Source organism: Plectropomus leopardus, chromosome 12 (assembly GCF_026936395.1).
Source record: "Plectropomus leopardus strain MGB_pleo_1.0 chromosome 12, ASM2693639v1, whole genome shotgun sequence".
Taxonomy (NCBI): domain Eukaryota; kingdom Metazoa; phylum Chordata; class Actinopteri; order Perciformes; family Serranidae; genus Plectropomus; species Plectropomus leopardus.
The window spans coordinates 13,289,268-13,316,471 of record NC_142187.1 but is presented as its reverse complement, the minus strand read 5'-3'; the positions used below and the strand labels follow the sequence as shown (position 1 = coordinate 13,316,471).

Below are 27,204 nucleotides of genomic sequence, written 5' to 3'. Positions count from 1 at the left end.
GCAGCAAAGGGCCGAGGCCAGAGTTGATCCCGCGCCTGCTCTATCCACTGAGCCACCAGGCGCCCCCACTAAATGGTTTTGATATTTTTCAACTTATTGTCATCTACAAGTAGTTTTTATAATTTGCCCCTTACTGTTATCTAGTTTTTATAATTTGCATTTTATTTTCATCTAATTTTTGTAACTTGCACCTTCCTGTCATCTAGTTTTTATGTTTTGCATGTTCACATCATCTAGTTTTTATATTTTACTTATTATTATCTAGTTTTTAAAAAATCTTTTACACCTTACCAATATCCAGTTTTTATATTTTGCATCTTACTGCCAACAAGTTTTCATTTTTGCACCCTAGCCTTATCTATTTTTTATATTTTGCACCTAACTGCTAATTAGATTTTGTATTTTGCTACAACTACTGTGTTATTTACCTTACCTAATCATTGACGATTCAGATACAAAATGGGAATCAACTCAATTACAAAACCACCCCACAGTTTTTTTGCTTTAAGCACTAAAACTTTTATACATGTACTTTTTTTAGACTTGCAGAGACTCTGCCCTCTGCCAGTATTTTCTTATTTTCTGTATTCATTATTAAATGGTTGGCAACCATGTGTCAGACCTCAAGCAGCAGGCATCCGAGAGGCACTGCGCTGAAAAAACGCAAATGTACTGAGGGGAAATGGAAAATGAGAGTGAATCTTGGGTTGGCTTCACTTTAGCTTTTACTGCCGAGCAGTCAACAAACAATAATCCTTAGCAGTTTACCTTTAAGTAAAGTATTTAAGGACTTCTTCCACAACTGCCCAAATGTTATGTATGAGCAGGGAGTAAGACAGAAATTAAAATGCTCTTGAATAATATTGCTCAATAGTAATAAAATCACCCTGCTGGATTTTCTTTTGTGGTTTCACTGTCGTTCTTTGTCCATCAGTGTGTGAGTGCTACCTGCAGTCCTGTCAGCGTGAAGTCAGGGGACCGCTTCATTCCCACACGCGCTGGAAGCAACTGGAGCATCAACTTCCACTATGCCAACGTGAGTCTGTTCTTCATCCTCTGAGTCAGCTAATCACTTTTACGCTGCTCTCCAAAAACGCAGCTTGATAATCAGATGTACTCTTTCTTTTCTCTCTTTAGGAGAACTGTCGCTCCCCAAATCAGAACCATAAAGCAAAGGATGCAAATTCAGACTCAAGCAAAGGTCAGACATGTGTACTTCTCATGAATTATCCCAGTTGTGTCCTAAATTATATCTCTCCATAGCTTTTGTTCATCATCTTTTTCACTTCCACCCCTCCAGATGCCGTGGCGTATGCTGCCCTGTTGAGGAATGAGCTACTGGGGGCGGGCATAGAGACAGTGCCGGACCCTCACACAGATGACAGGCGGCACGCAGTCCTCTCTCAAGACTCTCACAGCCTTTTTAGGGTACGAGTCACAAAATAATGGTTATTTAATTCCAGAGTAACTTTTTTTCTAATGGCTCCTTGAAGTAACTAATGTAGTAATAATTATAATAATAATAATAATAATGAAGAAGAGGAAAAACTTTATTTATAGAGTGCTTTTCTTACAAGGTATGCAAGTCCAAGTGCTTCACAATAAATATGCAACACAAAAGTAAAAAGACAGCAAGTTTTAGATGATCAAAAGACAGTCAATGATAAAACAAAATATAAGAGTGAAAGTAAAAAGTACAGAGACCAGTAAGAGTAGAAAAATGAGAGTATTAATAAAAAATAATAATTACAAGAATTGCATTAATTAAAAGCTATACTAAATAAATTAAAAATGTTTTTCAGCAGTTGTTTCAATATGTTCTCCAAGCCTGCTTCTCTTATAGCTTTTGGAGAGGGTTCCATAATTTTGAAGAATAGTTTTCAAAAGCTGTGCTGCCTATTTTCTTGTGCGTATAATTGTGTGCATTTAAAAAGACAGGGGTCATGAAGGTTTATAAAACATCAGAGTCTGCAAAAAAAAACAAGTAAAAGAACCTTAAAATCATTTCTAAAGGATACTGGGAGCCAATGGATTATAGCTAAAACCGCAGTAATATGCTCCCTCTTCCTTGTTTAAAGTCTAGTCTCTTTGTTAGAAATGACGTCACTATAAATCTGCTTTGTGTGTTCATTCTCCACAGTACACTGTCCACACTAAGAGAGTGCCTTTCGATAGCGATAATGAAGTCTCCCCTTACTCCCTTTCTCCACTTAGTAACAAGAGGTATGACTTATTTCACCTGCTGCACAATGAACCGACATGACGTTTAAATTGTGCTGTGAGATAATGTAGCTTTCCCTGTTTCTCCTCAATGTTTCTGTAGTCACAAGCTGCTCCGCTCCCCGCGTAAACCAGCCCGTAAGATCTCCAAGATCCCCTTCAAAGTGCTGGATGCTCCGGAGCTGCAGGACGACTTCTACCTCAACCTGGTAGACTGGTCAGCAGGCAACTTGCTCAGTGTCGGCCTGGGAGCCTGCGTCTACCTGTGGAGTGCCTGCACCAGTCAGGTCAGAGGAAAACTTACGACACTTGTTTATAGTTTGAGTTTTATAGTTAAGTTTGTTCTCAGTTGATGCTCAAAAGGGAAGGTATTAAGTCTGTGTCTGAGCAGCCTGAGATAAAGGGGAAGTGGTTAATGAATGTACTTTGTGGCTTAACAGGTGACAAGATTATGTGACCTTTCAGTGGATGGAGACTCCGTTACGTCAGTTTGTTGGAATGAGAGGGTGAGCAGCCAGAACTAAATCTATTGCCAGTTTACAACAGTAGTGTGATAGAAAATGAACTGTTTGTAGAAAAGAAATAATGGGAAAATAACAGTGTGTGTGTGACTCTTGTCCTATCAGGGGAGTCTTGTTGCCGTCGGTACCCACAAGGGTTACGTTCAGATCTGGGATGCAGCAGGAGGGAGGAAGCTAACCAGCCTGGAGGGTCACTCAGCACGTGTAGGTCAGTCATAGCCGGAGGGGAGTGGAATTAAAAACTGCTGCTTGAAATCTGTTTGCTGCTTTTTAGCAGACAAAAAAATATTAAAAGGGAATAAAGGAGAGTATCCAAACAGTGGTTTTGAATAGAATTTGATTTTTTTTTTATTCCAACATATGCTGATATGCTGTATATTGCACCACCAAACATGTGCTATTACCTTATAAGAAATACCAAAAGGATTCTTGATAGCCACAGTGAAAATTGAGACCGCCCCTCCCCCCCTTTTTGCTTAAGGTGCTCTGGCGTGGAACGGAGAGCAGCTGTCGTCGGGGAGTCGGGACCGAGTGATCCTACAGCGGGACGTCAGAACTCCCCCTTCGGCCGAGAGGAGGCTTCAAGGTCACAGACAAGAAGTGTGTGGTCTCAAATGGTCTCCCGACCACCAGCACCTCGCATCCGGTGGCAATGACAACAAGGTGAGAGAGTTTAAACCTCAACCTTTTATCAGAGACTTTTAAGTGACATAATCCTGATTCTAACCTCAATAATCCGACACAGTAAAAGTGAACATATTGAAGATGCCGGTCCTTGTTGTCTCCTGCCCAGTTGCTGGTGTGGAACAGTTCCAGCCTCCTCCCCGTGCAGCAGTACAGTGACCACCTGGCAGCAGTTAAGGCCATCGCCTGGTCCCCCCACCAACATGGGCTGCTGGCGTCAGGGGGTGGCACCGCCGACCGCTGCCTGCGCTTCTGGAACACTTTGACGGGTCAGGCACTGCAGAGCACAGATACAGGCTCCCAGGTCTGCAATCTGGCATGGTCCAAGCACGCCAACGAACTGGTGAGAAGACACACACAAATGTAAATACCAGCCTGGAGATGCAATCTTTGTGTTAAGATGTTGGCCAGTTTACGGAAAATGACAGTCAATAAAATGTCATTTTAATTGGTAAAAATAAATAATAACTACTTGATTATATATTGACAAAAAAGTTACATCTTTTGATAAAATCCAAGGTTTCCCAGACATTTATTCATTTGTGTTGACCTGCCACAATTACAACATCTGCTACCATGTGTTGGTTTTATATTTTTGGAACTGGACTATTCATTAGGAGCGCCATTATTACGATATTCATACCATTCAGTTATTCTCTGCGCCTCACTCTCTGAGCACAGAGTCCACTCTTGGCACAGATGGAGCAGCAGAATGTCAGACGCATTGAAAGCGAAACTTTACCGGCCATTGTGCTGGGTCTAAAAGTTTGATCTTACTCGCAGCGGCTGCTCCTCTTATCCATCGATCTGATCAGTTCTGACTGGATCAACAGATCAGATATCCACCCCGGAAACCCAAACTCTTTAAACTGCTGCTGAGGAAACAAAGAACTCGTGACCAGTGCCTGTACTGCGCACGGACCCACAGAAGCATGCAAACTTAAAGAGTGGACATAGACTGACGATTACGAGACACACGCCATAGATAGAATGTTCCTCTGTGGAAAACACTCAAAAGATAATACCTAGACCCCATGTGAAATGTGTTGTTGTTACCACAATATAAAGGTAGATATTGTGTAACTGTATAACATTATCAGAAAATAAATAATATATCAGTGTAGAGATGACATTTAAAAGACATTTTTAAATTTAAAGAGACATTTAAATTGCATTTTTGTCTAAAATGTATGAACATTTTATATAGTGGAACTCTACTATTATACTGAAAGTTATTTCTAATACCAAACATCGCAGCAGTATAGAACTCCAGAGGAAGTAGACATTACAGTTTTTGTATTTTCAGTTAATTTTTGATTTTTATTGTCCTTTGTTTCCAGGTGAGCACTCATGGCTACTCTCAGAACCAGATCCTGGTGTGGAAGTATCCGTCGCTAACACAGGTGGCCAAGTTGACAGGACACTCCTACAGAGTGCTGTACCTGGTAAGACTGCAAGTTTAAATGACATTCAGTGTCAGTGTACCAGAACTACTAACTTATTCCTGTTTTTAGTCTCTGAAATGCTCAGGAAACATACATGTGTCCTATGTTTTTATACATACATCATTTAAAGGTCATAAAGTATGTGAGAAAAAGATTGTATATTATGTGATTAAAAATGTCATGAAAAGGTCACTGTATAGTAGGTGATTTTTAAAAAATATTTTAAAAGTAATCATCAAGAATTCATAGTCGTATATTGTCACTCAGAATCAGCTTTATTGGCCAAATATGATTGCACATACATGGAATTTGACTCTACTTTTTTTCTGGAACAAGCTCTTCTCAGCATTTTGAATAGACTTTTTCTGATGCATACGTTCCAAAAGTTTCCCGCTCTCACCAGTTCTCCTCTCTTTGCCTTTTCAGGCTGTGTCACCTGATGGGGAGGCCATTGTTACAGGAGCTGGAGATGAGACACTACGTTTCTGGAACGTCTTCAGTAAGACACGTTGCACCAAGGTACAATATTTTTTACAATTAAAAAGCCACATAGCCCTTATATACAATTATATACAATTCATTAAAACATAAAAAAGCCACCAAACCAAATCTTTAGTCATTTAACATTCTTTCAAATGAACATTCTCCTGACCAAAAAAAAAAAAAAAAAAAGCAATTATGGATTTAGCAACAATATGACGTAGTTTGATAATTTTGACGATTCGATTCCTCTCTGTACCCAGGAATCAAAGTCAGTGCTGAACCTCTTCACAAGAATACGATAGTGAACAGCCGGGTCAGGAATGGTTTCAGGAGCAGCCTACTGAGCTTTGGTTGAAATGCACCAACGACATTCACAGACTAGTCCTTAGAGCCCTCTCATCCCAGTGCACCAATCACCACTACGACGGTCCTCCTCAAATCCATGTTTTCTACAATGGATGCAGTCCCAACTTCCAACAACTGCCATCCCTCACAGTGACATCACTGATTAAAAAAAAACAACAAAAGACTGTCAGGACATGTTGTCTGCTTACAAAAAGCCTGTCTTGTTATCTTTTTTCTGTTGTGAAAGTGATGAAATTGTTTTTATTATATAATAGAAAAAGTATACATGTACAAAAGTTCTAAGCGATATAATGTAACAACATCACATTTTTAAAAAGGTTTTTGTGTGTGTGTGTGTGTGTGTGTGTGTGTGTCTATATTTTGATAATGTGTAAATATGATCTGCAAGAAGTATACAACAGAAGAGAAACAATAAATAAGTGAGCGCACAAACGGTTGCTCATGCCGCTGCAAGAATGAACTGTTTATTGGTGTCCTCTAGCTTAATTCATTTTATCCGTACAAAGGTTTGTACAAAGGTACTATATAAAACAAAATTGCTATTATTATAATGACCAGTTTTAGTTGTTTTTATTAGGGGGGATTTGAAAAATGTCAGTGCAGCATGTCATCAAAATAACAAGTCATGGTATCACATGTCCAAAATAACATAAAAAAGTAATCGTATGTCATCCAAAATAGCATTAAACAGTCATACTATAGTATATTGACACAAATTGCATACAAATGACATGATACAGTATGTCGACAAAAATGGCATAAAAAGTAATAGCTTTGTATGTCAACCAAAGCAGCCAGTTTAGCATGTGTCAGAAATAGCATAAGAAGTCACACTAAAGTATGTCATCTAAAATAGCATGAAGAAGTCACACTATATTATGTTTAATCAACTCAATCAATCAGCTTTATTCCAGACTCTCTTGCTGTCCAAAATGGCACAAAAAGGTCATATGTTTTTGTGTCATTTTGAATAACATACTACAGTATGGCATTTTTGTGCGATTTTTGACAAAGAACTAGAGTTTTCTGTGCAATAATGGATGAAATACTATAGTATGACTTTTTGTGCGATTTTGAAACATCATAGTACAGTATTTTTTTGTGCAATTTTCAACAAATGAAGTTAACTTGTTAACTTGTTAACTTAGGTTCAGGAACAGGCCCACGCCTCAACCACTGCTCTACCGCACCTCTAATAACCTGCCTCCCTACTTATATGTGGTTAACCCATTCCGCTCACATCCATTCATCGGCCCATACAACCAAACTTTCAGATTGCAATATATCTTTGAATGATATACTGCTGTGGCATGGTCCTTGCTTGTAAAGATTCTGTAGTATGACTTTTTTGTACAATTTTGGACAACACACTATAGCATGTCTTTTTTATGTGATTTCTAAAGACATACTGTAGTATGAATTTATGTGCGATTTAAGACTACATATTGTAGTACGGCTTTTTTGTGAGATTTTGGACAACATACTATTGTTTGAGTTTTTGTGGGATTTTCAATACAATTTAATTTTATTTATAAAGCACATTATCACAAATCGTAGTTTGCCTCAGAGGGCTGTACAGCATACAACATCCCTCTGTCCTTAAGACCCTCACATCGACTTTGGAAAAACTTTTCAACAAGATACTATCATATGACTCTTTTGTGCTGTTTTGGACGACATATTGTAGTATGACTTTTTTGTACGATTTTACGCAACATACACATACAACATACAACATGACTTTTTTATGAGATTTTCAACGCGATAGTATGACTTTTATATGCGATTTTTGACGACATACTATAGTATGACCTTATTGTGCAGTTTTGGATGACACATTATAATATGACTTGTTTTTTGCAATTATGGACAACAAACTATAGTATGATTTTTTACGTGATTTTGGACAACATATTAAATTATTACTTTTGAATGTGATTTTCGACAAAATACTGTAGTATGACTTTCTTCTGCAAGTTTTGAGAACATACTATTGTATGACTTTCTTGTGGGACTTTCAACGACATACAATAGGATGACCTTTTTTGCAATTTTGAAAAAAAAACTTTCCTATGACTTTTCAGCTTTTTTCTACATGACTTTTTTTGTGTGATTTTGGACAACATACTATAGTATGAATTTTTTGTGCGATTTTTGACAAGATAATGTAGTATGACTTTTTTGTGCAGGTTTGGAAAACATTTTATAGTTTGACTTTTTTGCAGGATTTTGGAACACATGCTATAGTATGACTTTTTTTTATGTGATTTTGGACAACATGCTATAATATGGATTATGACGCAATTTTGGAAAATGTGCTATAGTATGACCTATGGCAGGTGGTCCAAAAAGTCATACTATAGCATGTGTTCCAAAACCACCTAAAAATATCATACCATAGCATGTCGTCAAAAAATTGTGTCAAAAGGTAATACTATAGGTCTTCGGTGGCTGAGTGGATGAAGCAGTGTCCTTGCCAAAGTGGCCTCGTGTTCAACTCTCTTCAGGGCCCTATTGCTGCAGGTCGTCCCCTCTCTCTCCCCCTTTCACACTATTGATCTGTCCTATCTAATAAAAGCTAAAATGCTAAAAAAATTATCTTAAAAAAAAAACGTGTCCTGAAAAATCTTGCAAAATAGTCTACTACTGATACTATAGCATGTCATCCAAAAGCACGTGAAAAAGTCATACCATAGCATTTCGTCCAAAATCGCGTGAAAAGGTCATGCTATAACATGTCGTCCAAAATCGATCAAAAAATGTCGTAATATCGCATGTAGTCCAAAATTGCCTCAAAAACTCATACCATATGGCAAAATGGCATTAAAAAGTCATCAAATAGTCAGGTCATCCAAAATTGTGCAAAAAAGTCATAATATAGTATGTCATCCAAAATCGCGTCAAAAACTAATGCTGCAGCATGTGATCGAAAACCGTGTCAAAAGCTCTTATATTGTCATATCGTCCAAAATCAGGTCATATAATCAGACCACAGCAGGCATTTCAAAATCATGTCAAAACTCATACGATATCATCTCATCCAAAACCGTGTTAAAAAGTTGTACTGTAGCATGTCATCGAAATTCATGCAAAAAAGTAATATTATAGTATGTGGTCCTAAGTCGCGAAAAAAAAGTAATGACAGCATGTGATCTAAAATGGCGTCAAAAACTCATACTATAGCAGGTGTTAACAAATGCAGGAGTATGGTTATCGGCACGAAAAAATGTCACAAAAAGTTGTCGTGTGTGTTTTTGGGACGTGTCAAATTTTGACATTTTTGCCATACTATAGCCTTGCTTTTTTGGTCATTTTTTTGACATGCTATATTATGCTGTTTTTGGCCGTTTTTGCACATTTAAATGCTATGGTGTGTCTCAGCACGCGATTTTATACCATTTTGATGTGTTTTCGGCTGTTTTTGGGACGTGTCAAATTTTGACATTTTTGCCATACTATAGCCTTGCTTTTTTGGCCATTTTTTCGACATGCAATTTAATTGTGTTTTTGTCCCTTTCTAGACATTTAAATGCTATGGTGTGTCTCAGCAGACTCTTTTATACCACTTTGAGGTGTTTTCAGCTGTTTTTGGGACGTGTCAAATTTTGACATTTTTGCCATACTATAGCCTTGCTTTTTTGGTCATTTTTTCGACATGCTATATTATGTTGTTTTCTGTCGTTTTTGCACATTTAAATGCTATGGTGTGTCTCAGCACGCGATTTTATACCATTTTGATGTGTTTTCGGCTGTTTTTGGGACGTGTCAAAATTTGACATTTTTGCCATACTATAGCCTTGCTTTTTTGGTCATTTTTTCGACATGCTATATTATCTTGTCTTTGGCCGTTTTTGGACATTTAAATACTATGGTGTGTTTCAGGAGACTCTTTTATACCACTTTGAGGTGTTTTCAGCTGTTTTTGGGACGTGTCAAATTTTGACATTTTTGCCATACTATAGCCTTGCTTTTTTGGTCATTTTTTCAACTTGCTATATTATCTTGTTTTCTGTCGTTTTTGCACATTTAAAAGCTATTGCGTGTCTCAGCATGCACTTTCATGTCATTTTGAGTGTTTTCAGCTGTTTTTGGGACATGTCAAATTTTGACATTTTTGCCATACTATAGCCTTGCTTTTTTGGTCATTTTTTCGACATGCTATATTATCTTGTCTTTGGCCGTTTTTGGACATTTAAATACTATGGTGTGTTTCAGGAGACTCGTTTATACCACTTTGAGGTGTTTTCAGCTGTTTTTGGGACATGTCAAATTTTGACATTTTTGCCATACTATAGCCTTGCTTTTTTGGCCATTTTTTCGACATGCTATTTTATCTTGTTTCAGGCCATTTTTGCACATTTAAATGCTATGGTGTGTCTCACCATGCAATTTTATACCACTTTGAGTTGTTTTCAGCTGTTTTTGGGACATGTCAAATTTTGACATTTTTGCCATACTATAGCCTTGCTTTTTTGGTCATTTTTTCGACATGCTATATTATGTTGGTTTTGGCCATTTTTGCACATTTTAATGCTGTGGCGTGTCTCACCATGCAATTTTATACCACTTTGAGGTGTTTTCAGCTGTTTTTGGGACGTGTCAAATTTTGACATTTTTGCCATACTATAGCCTTGCTTTTTTGGTCATTTTTTCGACATGCTATTTTATCTTGTTTCTGGCCATTTTTGCACATTTAAATGCTATTGCTTGTCTCAGCACGCAATTTCATGTCATTTTGAGTTGTTTTCAGCTGTTTTTGGGACATGTCAAATTTTGACATTTTTGCCATACTATAGCCTTGCTTTTTTGGTCATTTTTTCGACATGCTATTTAATTGTGTTTTTGTCCGTTTCTACACATTTAAATGCTATGGTGTGTCTCAGCAGACTATTTTATACCACTTTGAGGTGTTTTCAGCTGTTTTTGGCACGTGTCAAATTTTGACATTTTTGCCATACTATAGCCTTGCTTTTTTGGTCATTTTTTCGACATGCTATATTATCTTGTTTTGGGCCATTTTTGCACATTTAAATGCTATGGTGTGTTTCAGCAGACTCTTTTATACCATTTTTAGGTGTTTTCAGCTGTTTTTGGGACGTGTCAAATTTTGACATTTTTGCCATACTATAGCCTTCCTTTTTTGGTCATTTTTTCGACTTGCTATATTATCTTGTTTTGGGCCGTTTTTGCACATTTAAACGTCATTGCGTGTCTCAGCATGCACTTTCATGTCATTTTGAGTGTTTTCAGCTGTTTTTGGGACATGTCAAATTTTGACATTTTTGCCATACTATAGCCTTGCTTTTTTGGCCATTTTTTCGACATGCTATATTATGTTTTTTTTGGCCATTTTTGCACATTTAAATGCTATCGCGTGTCTCAGCAGACTCTTTTATACCACTGTGAGTTGTTTTCAGCTGTTTTTGGGACGTGTCAAATTTTGACATTTTTGCCATACTATAGCCTTGCTTTTTTGTCATTTTTTCGACATGCTATATTATGTTGTTTTGGGCCGTTTTTGCACATTTAAATGCTATGGTGTGTTTTAGCACACTATTTTATACCACTTTGAGGTGTTTTCAGCTGTTTTTGGGACGTGTCAAATTTTGACATTTTTGCCATACTATAGCCTTGCTTTTTTGGTCATTTTTTCGACATGCTATCTTATGCTGTTTTTGGCCGTTTTTGCACATTTAAATGCTATGGTGTGTCTCAGCAGACTATTTTATACCACTTTGAGGTGTTTTCAGCTGTTTTTGGGACATGTCAAATTTTGACATTTTTGCCATACTATATAGCCTTGCTTTTTTGGTCATTTTTTCGACATGCTATATTATGTTTTTTTTGGCCATTTTTGCACATTTAAATGCTATCGCGTGTCTCAGCAGACTCTTTTATACCACTTTGAGGTGTTTTCAGCTGTTTTTGGGACGTGTCAAATTTTGACATTTTTGCCATACTATAGCCTTTCTTTTTTGTCCATTCTTTAGACATGTTATATTATGTTGTTTTTGGCCGTTTTTGCACATTTAAATGCTATGGTGTGTCTCAGCAGACTATTTTATACCACTTTGAGGTGTTTTCAGCTGTTTTTGGGACGTGTCAAATTTTGACATTTTTGCCATACTATAGCCTTGCTTTTTTGGTCTTTTTTTCGACATGCTATCTTATGTTGTTTTTGGCCGTTTTTGCACATTTAAATGCTATGGTGTGTTTTAGCACACTATTTTATACCACTTTGAGGTGTTTTCAGCTGTTTTTGGGACGTGTCAAATTTTGACATTTTTGCCATACTATAGCCTTGCTTTTTTGGTCATTTTTTCGACATGCTATATTATGTTGTTTTGGGCCGTTTTTGCACATTTAAATGCTATGGTGTGTCTCAGCAGACTATTTTATACCACTTTGAGGTGTTTTCAGCTGTTTTATGGACGTGTCAAATTTTGACATTTTGCCATACTATAGCCTTGCTTTTTGGTCATTTTTTCGACATGCTATATTATGTTGTTTTCTGTCGTTTTTGCACATTTAAATGCTATGGTGTGTCTCAGCAGACTATTTTATACCACTTTGAGGTGTTTTCAGCTGTTTTTGGGACGTGTCAAATTTTGACATTTTTGCCATACTATAGCCTTGCTTTTTTGGTCATTTTTTCGACATGCTATATTATCTTGTTTTGGGCCGTTTTTGCACATTTAAATGCTATGGCGTGTCTCAGCACACTATTTTATACCACTTTGAGGTGTTTTCAGCTGTTTTTGGGACGTGTCAAATTTTGACATTTTTGCCATACTATAGCCTTGCTTTTTTGGTCATTTTTTCGACATGCTATCTTATGTTGTTTTGGGCCGTTTTTGCACATTTAAATGCTATGGTGTGTTTCAGAAGATTCTTTTATACCACTTTGAGGTATTTTCAGATGTTTTTGGGACGTGTCAAATTTTGACATTTTTGCCATACTATAGCCTTGCTTTTTTGGTCATTTTTTCGACATGCTATATTATCTTGTTTCTGGCCATTTTTGCACATTTAAATGCTATGTGTGTCTCAGCAGACAATTTTATACCATTTTGAGGTGTTTTCAGCTGTTTTTGGGACGTGTCAAATTTTGACATTTTGCCATACTATAGCCTTGCTTTTTGGTCATTTTTTCGACATGCTATCTTATGTTGTTTTGGCCGTTTTGCACATTTAAATGCTATGGTGTGTCTCAGCAGACTATTTTATACCACTTTGAGGTGTTTTCAGCTGTTTTTGGGACGTGTCAAATTTTGACATTTTGCCATACTATAGCCTTGTTTTTTTGGTCATTTTTTCGACATGCTATATTATGTTGTTTTGGGCCGTTTTTGCACATTTAAATGCTATGGCGTGTCTCAGCATGCAATTTTGTGCCATTTTAATGTGTTTTCAGCGGTTTTTGGGACGTGTCAAATTCGGACATTTTTGCCATACTATAGCCTTGCTTTTTTGGTCATTTTTCGACATGCTATATTATCTTGTTTTTGGCCATTTTGCACATTTAAATGCTATGGTGTGTTTTAGCAGACTATTTTATACCACTTTGAGGTGTTTTCAGCTGTTTTTAGGACGTGTCAAATTTTGACATTTTTGCCATACTATAGCCTTGTTTTTTTGGTCATTTTTTCGACATGCTATATTATGTTGTTTTGGGCCGTTTTTGCACGTTTTAATGCTATGGCGTGTCTCAGCACACTATTTTATACAGTTCTGAGGTGTTTTCAGCTGTTTTTGGGACATGTCAAATTTTGACATTTTGCCATACTATAGCCTTGCTTTTTTGGTCATTTTTCGACATGCTATATTATGTTGTTTTGGGTTTTTGCACATTTAAATGCTATGGTGTGTCTCAGCAGACTATTTTATACCACTTTGAGGTGTTTTCAGCTGTTTTTGGGACGTGTCAAATTTTGACATTTTTGCCATACTATAGCCTTGCTTTTTTGGTCCTTTTTTCGACATGCTATTTAATTGTGTTTTTGGCCGTTTTGCACATTTAAATGCTATGGTGTGTCTCAGCAGACTATTTTATACCACTTTGAGGTGTTTTCAGCTGTTTTTGGGACGTGTCAAATTTTGACATTTTTGCCATACTATAGCCTTGCTTTTTTGTCATTTTTTCGACATGCTATTTTATTGTTTTGGCCGTTTTTGCACATTTAAATGCTATGGTGTGTCTCAGCAGACTATTTTATACCACTTTGAGGTGTTTTCAGCTGTTTTTGGGACGTGTCAAATTTTGACATTTTTGCCATACTATAGCCTTGCTTTTTTGGTCATTTTTTCGACATGCTATCTTATGTTGTTTTGGGCCGTTTTTGCACATTTAAATGCTATGGTGTGTTTTAGCAGATTCTTTTATACCACTTTGAGGTATTTTCAGGTTTTTTTGGGACGTGTCAAATTTTGACATTTTTGCCATACTATAGCCTTGCTTTTTGGTCATTTTTCGACATGCTATATTATCTTGTTTTGGCCATTTTTGCACATTTAAATGCTATGGTGTGTCTCAGCAGACTATTTTATACCACTTTGAGGTGTTTTCAGCTGTTTTTGGGACGTGTCAAATTTTGACATTTTTGCCATACTATAGCCTTGCTTTTTTGGCCATTTTTTCGACATGCTATCTTATGTTGTTTTGGGCCGTTTTTGCACATTTAAATGCTATGGTGTGTCTCAGCAGACTATTTTATACCACTTTGAGGTGTTTTCAGCTGTTTTTGGGACGTGTCAAATTTTGACATTTTTGCCATACTATAGCCTTGCTTTTTTGGTCATTTTTTCGACATGCTATCTTATGCTGTTTTTGGCCGTTTTTGCACATTTAAATGCTATGGTGTGTCTCAGCAGACTATTTTATACCACTTTGAGGTGTTTTCAGCTGTTTTTGGGACGTGTCAAATTTTGACATTTTTGCCATACTATAGCCTTGCTTTTTTGGTCATTTTTTCGACATGCTATATTATGTTGTTTTGGGCCGTTTTTGCACATTTAAATGCTATGGTGTGTTTCAGCAGACTCTTTTATACCATTTTTAGGTGTTTTCAGCTGTTTTCGGGACGTGTCAAATTCTGACATTTTTGCCATACTATAGCCTTGCTTTTTTGTCATTTTTTCGACATGCTATTTAATTGTGTTTTTGTCCGTTTCTACACATTTAAATGCTATGGTGTGTCTCAGCAGACTATTTTATACCACTTTGAGGTGTTTTCAGCTGTTTTTGGCACGTGTCAAATTTTGACATTTTTGCCATACTATAGCCTTGCTTTTTTGGTCATTTTTTCGACATGCTATCTTATGTTGTTTTTGGCCGTTTTTGCACATTTAAATGCTATGGTGTGTTTTAGCACACTATTTTATACCACTTTGAGGTGTTTTCAGCTGTTTTTGGGACGTGTCAAATTTTGACATTTTTGCCATACTATAGCCTTGCTTTTTTGGTCATTTTTTCGACATGCTATCTTATGATGTTTTGGGCCGTTTTTGCACATTTAAATGCTATGGCGTGTGTCAGCACGCAATTTTGTGCCATTTTAATGTGTTTTCAGCTGTTTTTGGGACATGTCAAATTTTGACATTTTTGCCATACTATAGCCTTGCTTTTTTGGTCATTTTTTCGACATGCTATATTATGTTGTTTTGGGCCGTTTTTGCACATTTAAATGCTATGGTGTGTCTCAGCAGACTATTTTATACCACTTTGAGGTGTTTTCAGCTGTTTTTGGGACGTGTCAAATTTTGACATTTTTGCCATACTATAGCCTTGCTTTTTTGGTCATTTTTTCGACATGCTATCTTATGCTGTTTTTGGCCGTTTTTGCACATTTAAATGCTATGGTGTGTCTCAGCAGACTATTTTATACCACTTTGAGGTGTTTTCAGCTGTTTTTGGGACGTGTCAAATTTTGACATTTTTGCCATACTATAGCCTTGCTTTTTTGGTCATTTTTTCGACATGCTATATTATGTTGTTTTGGGCCGTTTTTGCACATTTAAATGCTATGGTGTGTCTCAGCAGACTATTTTATACCACTTTGAGGTGTTTTCAGCTGTTTTTGGGACGTGTCAAATTTTGACATTTTTGCCATACTATAGCCTTGCTTTTTTGGTCATTTTTTCGACATGCTATATTATCTTGTTTTGGGCCGTTTTTGCACATTTAAATGCTATGGTGTGTCTCACCATGCAATTTTATACCACCTTGAGTTGTTTTCAGCTGTTTTTTGGGACATGTCAAATTTTGACATTTTTGCCATACTATAGCCTTGCTTTTTTGGTCATTTTTTCGACATGCTATATTATCTTGTTTTGGGCCGTTTTTGCACATTTAAATGCTGTGGTGTGTTTCAGCAGACTCTTTTATACCATTTTGAGGTGTTTTCAGCTGTTTTTGGGACGTGTCAAATTTTGACATTTTTGCCATACTATAGCCTTGCTTTTTTGGTCATTTTTTCGACATGCTATCTTATCTTGTTTCTGGCCATTTTTGCACAAATAAATGCTATTGCTTTTCTCAGCACGCAATTTCATGTCATTTTGAGGTGTTTTCAGCTGTTTTTGGGACGTGTCAAATTTTGACATTTTTGCCATACTATAGCCTTGGTTTTTTGGTCATTTTTCGACATGCTATATTATCTTGTTTTGGGCCGTTTTTGCACATTTAAATGCTATGGTGTGTTTCAGCAGACTCTTTTATACCATTTTTAGGTGTTTTCAGCTGTTTTCGGGACGTGTCAAATTCGGACATTTTTGCCATACTATAGCCTTGCTTTTTTGTCATTTTTTCGACATGCTATATTATGTTGTTTTGGGCCGTTTTTGCACATTTAAATGCTATGGTGTGTTTTAGCACACTATTTTATACCACTTTGAGGTGTTTTCAGCTGTTTTTGGGACGTGTCAAATTTTGACATTTTTGCCATACTATAGCCTTGCTTTTTTGGTCATTTTTTCGACATGCTATCTTATGTTGTTTTTGGCCATTTTTGCACATTTAAATGCTATGGTGTGTTTCAGCACACTATTTTATACCACTTTGAGGTGTTTTCAGCTGTTTTTGGGACATGTCAAATTTTGACATTTTTGCCATACTATAGCCTTGCTTTTTTGGCCATTTTTTCGACATGCTATTTTATCTTGTTTCTGGCCATTTTTGCACATTTGAATGCTATGGCGTGTGTCAGCACGCAATTTTGTGCCATTTTAATGTGTTTTCAGCTGTTTTTGGGACATGTCAAATTTTGACATTTTTGCCATACTATAGCCTTGCTTTTTTGGCCATTTTTCGACATGCTATCTTATGCTGTTTTTGGCCGTTTTTGCACATTTAAATGCTATGGTGTGTCTCAGCAGACTATTTTATACCACTTTGAGGTGTTTTCAGCTGTTTTTGGGACGTGTCAAATTTTGACATTTTTGCCATACTATAGCCTTGCTTTTTTGGTCATTTTTTCGACATGCTATATTATGTTGTTTTGGGCCGTTTTTGCACATTTAAATGCTATGGTGTGTCTTAGCACACTATTTTGTGCCATTTTGATGTGTTTTCAGCTGTTTTTGGGACATGTCAAATTTTGACATTTTTGCCATACTATAGCCTTGCTTTTTTGGCCATTTTTTCGACATGCTATTTTATCTTGTTTCAGGCCATTTTTGCACATTTAAATGCTATGGCGTGTCTCGGCACGCAATTTTGTGCCATTTGAATGTGTTTTCAGAGGTTTTTGGGACATGTCAAATTTTGACATTTTTGCCATACTATAGCCTTGCTTTTTTGGCCATTTTTTCGACATGCTATTTTATCTTGTTTCTGGCCATTTTTGCACAAATAAATGCTATGGTGTGTCTCAGCAGACTATTTTATACCACTTTGAGGTGTTTTCAGCTGTTTTTGGGACGTGTCAAATTTTGACATTTTGCCATACTATAGCCTTGTTTTTTGGTCATTTTTTCGACATGCTATATTATGTTGTTTTGGGCCGTTTTGCACATTTAAATGCTATGGTGTGTCTCAGCAGACTATTTTATACCACTTTGAGGTGTTTTCAGCTGTTTTTGGGACGTGTCAAATTTTGACATTTTGCCATACTATAGCCTTGCTTTTTTGGTCATTTTTTCGACATGCTATTTAATTGTGTTTTTGTCCGTTTCTACACATTTAAATGCTATGGTGTGTCTCAGCGGACTATTTTATACCACTTTGAGGTGTTTTCAGCTGTTTTTGGGACGTGTCAAATTTTGACATTTTTGCCATACTATAGCCTTGCTTTTTTGGTCATTTTTTCGACATGCTATCTTATGTTGTTTTGGGCCGTTTTTGCACATTTAAATGCTATGGTGTGTCTCAGCAGACTATTTTATACCACTTTGAGGTGTTTTCAGCTGTTTTTGGCACGTGTCAAATTTTGACATTTTTGCCATACTATAGCCTTGCTTTTTTGGTCATTTTTTCGACATGCTATCTTATGCTGTTTTTGGCCGTTTTTGCACATTTAAATGCTATGGTGTGTCTCAGCAGACTATTTTATACCACTTTGAGGTGTTTTCAGCTGTTTTTGGGACATGTCAAATTTTGACATTTTAGCCATACTATAGCCTTGCTTTTTTGGCCATTTTTTCGACATGCTATCTTATGCTGTTTTTGGCCGTTTTTGCACATTTAAATGCTATGGTGTGTCTCAGCAGACTATTTTATACCACTTTAAGGTGTTTTCAGCTGTTTTTGGGACATGTCAAATTTTGACATTTTTGCCATACTATAGCCTTGTTTCTTTGGTCATTTTTTCGACATGCTATATTATGTTGTTTTGGGCCGTTTTTGCACATTTAAATGCTATGGTGTGTCTCAGCAGACTATTTTATACCATTTTGAGGTGTTTTCAGCTGTTTTTGGGACGTGTCAAATTTTGACATTTTTGCCATACTATAGCCTTGCTTTTTTGTCATTTTTTCGACATGCTATTTTATCTTGTTTCTGGCCATTTTTGCACATTTGAATGCTATGGCGTGTCTCAGCATGCAATTTTGTGCCATTTTAATGTGTTTTCAGCTGTTTTTGGGACATGTCAAATTTTGACATTTTTGCCATACTATAGCCTTGCTTTTTTGGCCATTTTTTCGACATGCTATCTTATGTTGTTTTGGGCCGTTTTTGCACATTTAAATGCTATGGTGTGTCTCAGCAGACTATTTTATACCACTTTGAGGTGTTTTCAGCTGTTTTTGGGACGTGTCAAATTTTGACATTTTTGCCATACTATAGCCTTGTTTTTTTGGTCATTTTTTCGACATGCTATATTATGTTGTTTTGGGCCGTTTTTGCACATTTAAATGCTATGGTGTGTCTCAGCAGACTATTTTATACCACTTTGAGGTGTTTTCAGCTGTTTTTGGGACGTGTCAAATTTTGACATTTTTGCCATACTATAGCCTTGCTTTTTTGGTCATTTTTTCGACATGCTATTTAATTGTGTTTTTGTCCGTTTCTACACATTTAAATGCTATGGTGTGTCTCAGCAGACTATTTTATACCACTTTGAGGTGTTTTCAGCTGTTTTTGGCACGTGTCAAATTTTGACATTTTTGCCATACTATAGCCTTGCTTTTTGGTCATTTTTCGACATGCTATCTTATGTTGTTTTGGGCCGTTTTTGCACATTTAAATGCTATGGTGTGTCTCAGCAGACTATTTTATACCACTTTGAGGTGTTTTCAGCTGTTTTTGGGACGTGTCAAATTTTGACATTTTTGCCATACTATAGCCTTGCTTTTTTGGCCATTTTTTCGACATGCTATTTTATCTTGTTTCTGGCCATTTTTGCACATTTAAATGCTATAGCGTGTCTCAGCAGACTATTTTATACCACTTTGAGGTGTTTTCAGCTGTTTTTGGGACGTGTCAAATTTTGACATTTTTGCCATACTATAGCCTTGCTTTTTTGGTCATTTTTTCGACATGCTATCTTATCTTGTTTCTGGCCATTTTTGCACATTTAAATGCTATGGTGTGTCTCAGCAGACTATTTTATACCACTTTGAGGTGTTTTCAGCTGTTTTTGGGACGTGTCAAATTTTGACATTTTTGCCATACTATAGCCTTGCTTTTTTGGTCATTTTTTCGACATGCTATTTTATCTTGTTTCAGGCCATTTTTGCACATTTAAATGCTATGGCGTGTCTCGGCATGCTATTTTATACCATTTTGATGTGTTTTCAGCGGTTTTTGGGACGTGTCAAATTTTGACATTTTTGCCATACTATAGCCTTGCTTTTTTGGTCATTTTTTCGACATGCTATCTTATGCTGTTTTTGGCTGTTTTTGCACATTTAAATGCTATGGTGTGTCTCAGCAGACTATTTTATACCACTTTGAGGTGTTTTCAGCTGTTTTTGGCACGTGTCAAATTTTGACATTTTTGCCATACTATAGCCTTGCTTTTTTGGTCATTTTTTCGACATGCTATCTTATGTTGTTTTTGGCCGTTTTTGCACATTTAAATGCTATGGTGTGTCTCAGCAGACTATTTTATACCACTTTGAGGTGTTTTCAGCTGTTTTTGGGACGTGTCAAATTTTGACATTTTTGCCATACTATAGCCTTGCTTTTTTGGTCATTTTTTCGACATGCTATATTATGTTGTTTTGGGCCGTTTTTGCACATTTAAATGCTATGGTGTGTCTCAGCAGACTATTTTATACCATTTTGAGGTGTTTTCAGCTGTTTTTGGGACGTGTCAAATTTTGACATTTTTGCCATACTATAGCCTTGCTTTTTTGGCCATTTTTTCGACATGCTATTTTATCTTGTTTCTGGCCATTTTTGCACATTTAAATGCTATGGCGTGTCTCGGCATGCAATTTTGTGCCATTTTTATGTGTTTTCAGCGTTTTTTGGGACATGTCAAATTTTGACATTTTTGCCATACTATAGCCTTGCTTTTTTGGTCATTTTTTCGACATGCTATCTTATGTTGTTTTGGGCCGTTTTTGCACATTTAAATGCTATGGTGTGTCTCAGCAGACTATTTTATACCACTTTGAGGTGTTTTCAGCTGTTTTTGGGACGTGTCAAATTTTGACATTTTGCCATACTATAGCCTTGCTTTTTTGGTCATTTTTTCGACATGCTATATTATGTTGTTTTGGGCCGTTTTTGCACATTTAAATGCTATGGTGTGTCTCAGCAGACTATTTTATACCACTTTGAGGTGTTTTCAGCTGTTTTTGGGACGTGTCAAATTTTGACATTTTTGCCATACTATAGCCTTGCTTTTTTGGTCATTTTTTCGACATGCTATTTAATTGTGTTTTTGTCCGTTTCTACACATTTAAATGCTATGGTGTGTCTCAGCAGACTATTTTATACCACTTTGAGGTGTTTTCAGCTGTTTTTGGGACGTGTCAAATTTTGACATTTTTGCCATACTATAGCCTTGCTTTTTTGGTCATTTTTTCGACATGCTATCTTATGCTGTTTTTGGCCGTTTTTGCACATTTAAATGCTATGGTGTGTCTCAGCAGACTATTTTATACCACTTTGAGGTGTTTTCAGCTGTTTTTGGGACGTGTCAAATTTTGACATTTTTGCCATACTATACCCTTGCTTTTTTGGTCATTTTTCGACATGCTATTTTATCTTGTTTCTGGCCATTTTGCACATTTAAATGCTATGGTGTCTCAGCAGACTATTTTATACCACTTTGAGTTGTTTTCAGCTGTTTTTGGGACGTGTCAAATTTTGACATTTTTGCCATACTATAGCCTTGCTTTTTTGGTCATTTTTTCGACATGCTATCTTATGTTGTTTTGGGCCGTTTTTGCACATTTAAATGCTATGGTGTGTCTCAGCAGACTATTTTATACCATTTTGAGGTGTTTTCAGCTGTTTTTGGGACGTGTCAAATTTTGACATTTTTGCCATACTATAGCCTTGCTTTTTTGGTCATTTTTTCGACATGCTATTTTATCTTGTTTCAGGCCATTTTTGCACATTTAAATGCTATGGCGTGTCTCGGCATGCAATTTTGTGCCATTTTTATGTGTTTTCAGCTGTTTTTGGGACATGTCAAATTTTGACATTTTTGCCATACTATAGCCTTGCTTTTTTGGCCATTTTTTCGACATGCTATCTTATGCTGTTTTTGGCCGTTTTTGCACATTTAAATGCTATGGTGTGTCTCAGCAGACTATTTTATACCACTTTGAGGTGTTTTCAGCTGTTTTTGGGACATGTCAAATTTTGACATTTTAGCCATACTATAGCCTTGCTTTTTGGTCATTTTTTCGACATGCTATCTTATGCTGTTTTGGCCGTTTTGCACATTTAAATGCTATGGTGTCTCAGCAGACTATTTTATACCACTTTGAGGTGTTTTCAGCTGTTTTTGGGACGTGTCAAATTTTGACATTTTGCCATACTATAGCCTTGCTTTTTTGGTCATTTTTTCGACATGCTATATTATGTTGTTTTGGGCGTTTTGCACATTTAAATGCTATGGTGTGTCTCAGCAGACTATTTTATACCACTTTGAGGTGTTTTCAGCTGTTTTTGGGACGTGTCAAATTTTGACATTTTTGCCATACTATAGCCTTGCTTTTTTGGTCATTTTTTCGACATGCTATTTTATCTTGTTTCTGGCCATTTTTGCACATTTAAATGCTATGGCGTGTCTCGGCATGCAATTTTGTGCCATTTTTATGTGTTTTCAGCGGTTTTTGGGACATGTCAAATTTTGACATTTTTGCCATACTATAGCCTTGCTTTTTTGGCCATTTTTTCGACATGCTATCTTATGCTGTTTTTGGCCGTTTTTGCACATTTAAATGCTATGGTGTGTCTCAGCAGACTATTTTATACCACTTTGAGGTGTTTTCAGCTGTTTTTGGGACGTGTCAAATTTTGACATTTTTGCCATACTATAGCCTTGCTTTTTTGGTCATTTTTTCGACATGCTATCTTATGCTGTTTTTGGCCGTTTTTGCACATTTAAATGCTATGGTGTGTCTCAGCAGACTATTTTATACCACTTTGAGGTGTTTTCAGCTGTTTTTGGGACGTGTCAAATTTTGACATTTTTGCCATACTATAGCCTTGCTTTTTTGGCCATTTTTTCGACATGCTATTTTATCTTGTTTCAGGCCATTTTTGCACATTTAAATGCTATGGCGTGTCTCGGCATGCAATTTTGTGCCATTTTAATGTGTTTTCAGCTGTTTTTGGGACATGTCAAATTTTGACATTTTTGCCATACTATAGCCTTGCTTTTTTGGTCATTTTTTCGACATGCTATATTATCTTGTTTTGGGCCATTTTTGCACATTTAAATGCTATGGTGTGTTTCAGCAGACTCTTTTATACCACTTTGAGGTGTTTTCAGCTGTTTTTGGGACGTGTCAAATTCAGACATTTTTGCCATACTATAGCCTTGCTTTTTTGTCATTTTTTCGACATGCTATTTTATCTTGTTTCAGGCCATTTTTGCACATTTAAATGCTATGGCGTGTCTCGGCATGCAATTTTGTGCCATTTTTATGTGTTTTCAGCTGTTTTTGGGACATGTCAAATTTTGACATTTTTGCCATACTATAGCCTTGCTTTTTTGGCCATTTTTTCGACATGCTATATTATCTTGTTTTGGGCCGTTTTTGCACATTTAAATGCTATGGTGTGTTTCAGCAGACTCTTTTATACCATTTTTAGGTGTTTTCAGCTGTTTTAGGGACGTGTCAAATTTTGACATTTTTGCCATACTATAGCCTTGCTTTTTTGTCATTTTTTCGACATGCTATTTAATTGTGTTTTTGTCCGTTTCTACACATTTAAATGCTATGGTGTGTCTCAGCAGACTATTTTATACCACTTTGAGGTGTTTTCAGCTGTTTTTGGGACGTGTCAAATTTTGACATTTTTGCCATACTATATAGCCTTGCTTTTTGTCATTTTTTCGACATGCTATTTAATTGTGTTTTTGTCCGTTTTGCACATTTAAATGCTATGGTGTGTCTCAGCAGACTATTTTATACCACTTTGAGGTGTTTTCAGCTGTTTTTGGGACGTGTCAAATTTTGACATTTTTGCCATACTATAGCCTTGCTTTTTTGGTCATTTTTTCGACATGCTATCTTATGTTGTTTTTGGCCGTTTTTGCACATTTAAATGCTATGGTGTGTTTTAGCACACTATTTTATACCACTTTGAGGTGTTTTCAGCTGTTTTTGGGACGTGTCAAATTTTGACATTTTTGCCATACTATAGCCTTGCTTTTTTGGTCATTTTTTCGACATGCTATATTATGTTGTTTTGGGCCGTTTTTGCACATTTAAATGCTATGGTGTGTTTTAGCACACTATTTTATACCACTTTGAGGTGTTTTCAGCTGTTTTTGGGACGTGTCAAATTTTGACATTTTTGCCATACTATAGCCTTGCTTTTTTGGTCATTTTTTCGACATGCTATTTAATTGTGTTTTTGTCCGTTTCTACACATTTAAATGCTATGGTGTGTCTCAGCAGACTATTTTATACCACTTTGAGGTGTTTTCAGCTGTTTTTGGGACGTGTCAAATTTTGACATTTTTGCCATACTATAGCCTTGCTTTTTTGGTCATTTTTTCGACATGCTATCTTATGCTGTTTTTGGCCATTTTTGCACATTTAAATGCTATGGTGTGTCTCAGCAGACTATTTTATACCACTTTGAGGTGTTTTCAGCTGTTTTTGGGACGTGTCAAATTTTGACATTTTTGCCATACTATAGCCTTGCTTTTTTGGCCATTTTTTCGACATGCTATTTTATCTTGTTTCTGGCCATTTTTGCACATTTAAATGCTATGGCGTGTCTCGGCATGCAATTTTGTGCCATTTTTATGTGTTTTCAGCGGTTTTTGGGACATGTCAAATTTTGACATTTTTGCCATACTATAGCCTTGCTTTTTTGGTCATTTTTTCGACATGCTATCTTATGCTGTTTTTGGCCGTTTTTGCACATTTAAATGCTATGGTGTGTCTCAGCAGACTATTTTATACCACTTTGAGGTGTTTTCAGCTGTTTTTGGGACGTGTCAAATTTTGACATTTTTGCCATACTATAGCCTTGCTTTTTTGGTCATTTTTTCGACATGCTATCTTATGCTGTTTTTGGCCGTTTTTGCACATTTAAATGCTATGGTGTGTCTCAGCAGACTATTTTATACCACTTTGAGGTGTTTTCAGCTGTTTTTGGGACGTGTCAAATTTTGACATTTTTGCCATACTATAGCCTTGCTTTTTTGGTCATTTTTTCGACATGCTATCTTATGTTGTTTTTGGCCGTTTTTGCACATTTAAATGCTATGGTGTGTCTCAGCAGACTATTTTATACCACTTTGAGGTGTTTTCAGCTGTTTTTGGGACGTGTCAAATTTTGACATTTTTGCCATACTATAGCCTTGCTTTTTTGGTCATTTTTTCGACATGCTATTTAATTGTGTTTTTGTCCGTTTCTACACATTTAAATGCTATGGTGTGTCTCAGCAGACTATTTTATACCACTTTGAGGTGTTTTCAGCTGTTTTTGGGACGTGTCAAATTTTGACATTTTTGCCATACTATAGCCTTGCTTTTTTGTCATTTTTTCGACATGCTATTTAATTGTGTTTTTGTCCGTTTCTACACATTTAAATGCTATGGTGTGTCTCAGCAGACTATTTTATACCACTTTGAGGTGTTTTCAGCTGTTTTTGGGACGTGTCAAATTTTGACATTTTTGCCATACTATAGCCTTGCTTTTTTGGTCATTTTTTTGACATGCTATTTAATTGTGTTTTTGTCCGTTTCCACACATTTAAATGCTATGGCGTGTCTAAGCAGACTATTTTATACCACTTTGAGGTGTTTTCAGCTGTTTTTGGGACATGTCAAATTTTGACATTGTTGCCATACTATAGCCTTGCTTTTTTGGTCATTTTTTCAACATGCTATATTATGTTTGTTTTGGGCCGTTTTTGCACATTTAAATGCTATGGCGTGTGTCAGCACGCAATTTTGTGCCATTTTAATGTGTTTTCAGCTGTTTTTGGGACATGTCAAATTTTGACATTTTTGCCATACTATAGCCTTGCTTTTTTGGCCATTTTTTCGACATGCTATTTTATCTTGTTTCAGGCCATTTTGCACATTTAAATGCTATGGTGTGTCTCAGCAGTCTATTTTTTACTACTTTTATGTGTTTTCAGCTGTTTTTGGGACATGTCAAATTTTGACATTTTTGCCATACTATAGCCTTGCTTTTTTGGTCATTTTTTCGACATGCTATCTTATGCTGTTTTTGGCCGTTTTTGCACATTTAAATGCTATGGTGTGTCTCAGCAGACTATTTTATACCACTTTGAGGTGTTTTCAGCTGTTTTTGGGACGTGTCAAATTTTGACATTTTTGCCATACTATAGCCTTGCTTTTTTGGTCATTTTTTCGACATGCTATCTTATGCTGTTTTTGGCCGTTTTTGCACATTTAAATGCTATGGTGTGTCTCAGCAGACTATTTTATACCACTTTGAGGTGTTTTCAGCTGTTTTTGGGACGTGTCAAATTTTGACATTTTTGCCATACTATAGCCTTGCTTTTTTGGTCATTTTTTCGACATGCTATTTAATTGTGTTTTTGTCCGTTTCTACACATTTAAATGCTATGGTGTGTCTCAGCAGACTATTTTATACCACTTTGAGGTGTTTTCAGCTGTTTTTGGGACGTGTCAAATTTTGACATTTTTGCCATACTATAGCCTTGCTTTTTTGGTCATTTTTTCGACATGCTATTTAATTGTGTTTTTGTCCGTTTCTACACATTTAAATGCTATGGTGTGTCTCAGCAGACTATTTTATACCACTTTGAGGTGTTTTCAGCTGTTTTTGGGACGTGTCTAATTTTGACATTTTGCCATACTATAGCCTTGCTTTTTTGGTCATTTTTTCGACATGCTATTTAATTGTGTTTTTGTCCGTTTCTACACATTTAAATGCTATGGTGTCTCTCAGCAGACTATTTTATACCACTTTGAGGTGTTTTCAGCTGTTTTTGGGACATGTCAAATTTTGACATTGTTGCCATACTATAGCCTTGCTTTTTTGGTCATTTTTTCAACATGCTATATTATGTTGGTTTTGGCCGTTTCTGCACATTTTAATGCTGTGGCGTGTCTCACCATGCAATTTTATACCACTTTGAGTTGTTTTCAGCTGTTTTTGGGACATGTCAAATTTTGACATTTTTGCCATACTATAGCCTTGCTTTTTTGGCCATTTTTTCGACGTGCTATTTTATCTTGTTTCTGGCCATTTTTGCACAAATAAATGCTATTGCTTTTCTCAGCACGCAATTTCATGTCATTTTGAGGTGTTTTCAGCTGTTTTTGGGACGTGTCAAATTTTGACATTTTTGCCATACTATAGCCTTGCTTTTTTGGCCATTTTTTCGACATGCTATTTTATG

The 27,204-nt window shown here is 36.4% G+C and overlaps 1 protein-coding gene across 3 annotated transcripts in view; it reads left to right on the top strand.

Moving 5' to 3' along the window:
• Nucleotides 1–27,204, top strand: part of fzr1b (fizzy/cell division cycle 20 related 1b) — a 30,801-nt gene that overhangs the window by 1,274 nt on the left and 2,323 nt on the right. For 2 of the 3 annotated variants that reach the window (XM_088085158.1, XM_088085156.1), the window contains exons 3-12: nt 935–1,036; nt 1,138–1,201; nt 1,301–1,428; nt 2,141–2,223; nt 2,324–2,507; nt 2,661–2,726; nt 2,847–2,949; nt 3,223–3,404; nt 3,535–3,768; nt 4,766–4,870. In XM_088085158.1, the coding sequence (XP_087941284.1) occupies nt 935–1,036; nt 1,138–1,201; nt 1,301–1,428; nt 2,141–2,223; nt 2,324–2,507; nt 2,661–2,726; nt 2,847–2,949; nt 3,223–3,404; nt 3,535–3,768; nt 4,766–4,870 (1,251 nt within the window). Of the gene's footprint in view, nt 1–934; nt 1,037–1,137; nt 1,202–1,300; nt 1,429–2,140; nt 2,224–2,323; nt 2,508–2,660; nt 2,727–2,846; nt 2,950–3,222; nt 3,405–3,534; nt 3,769–4,765; nt 4,871–5,296; nt 5,390–5,613; nt 6,176–27,204 lie in introns of those variants that run through there. The other variant, XM_088085157.1, reaches the window with a different exon arrangement.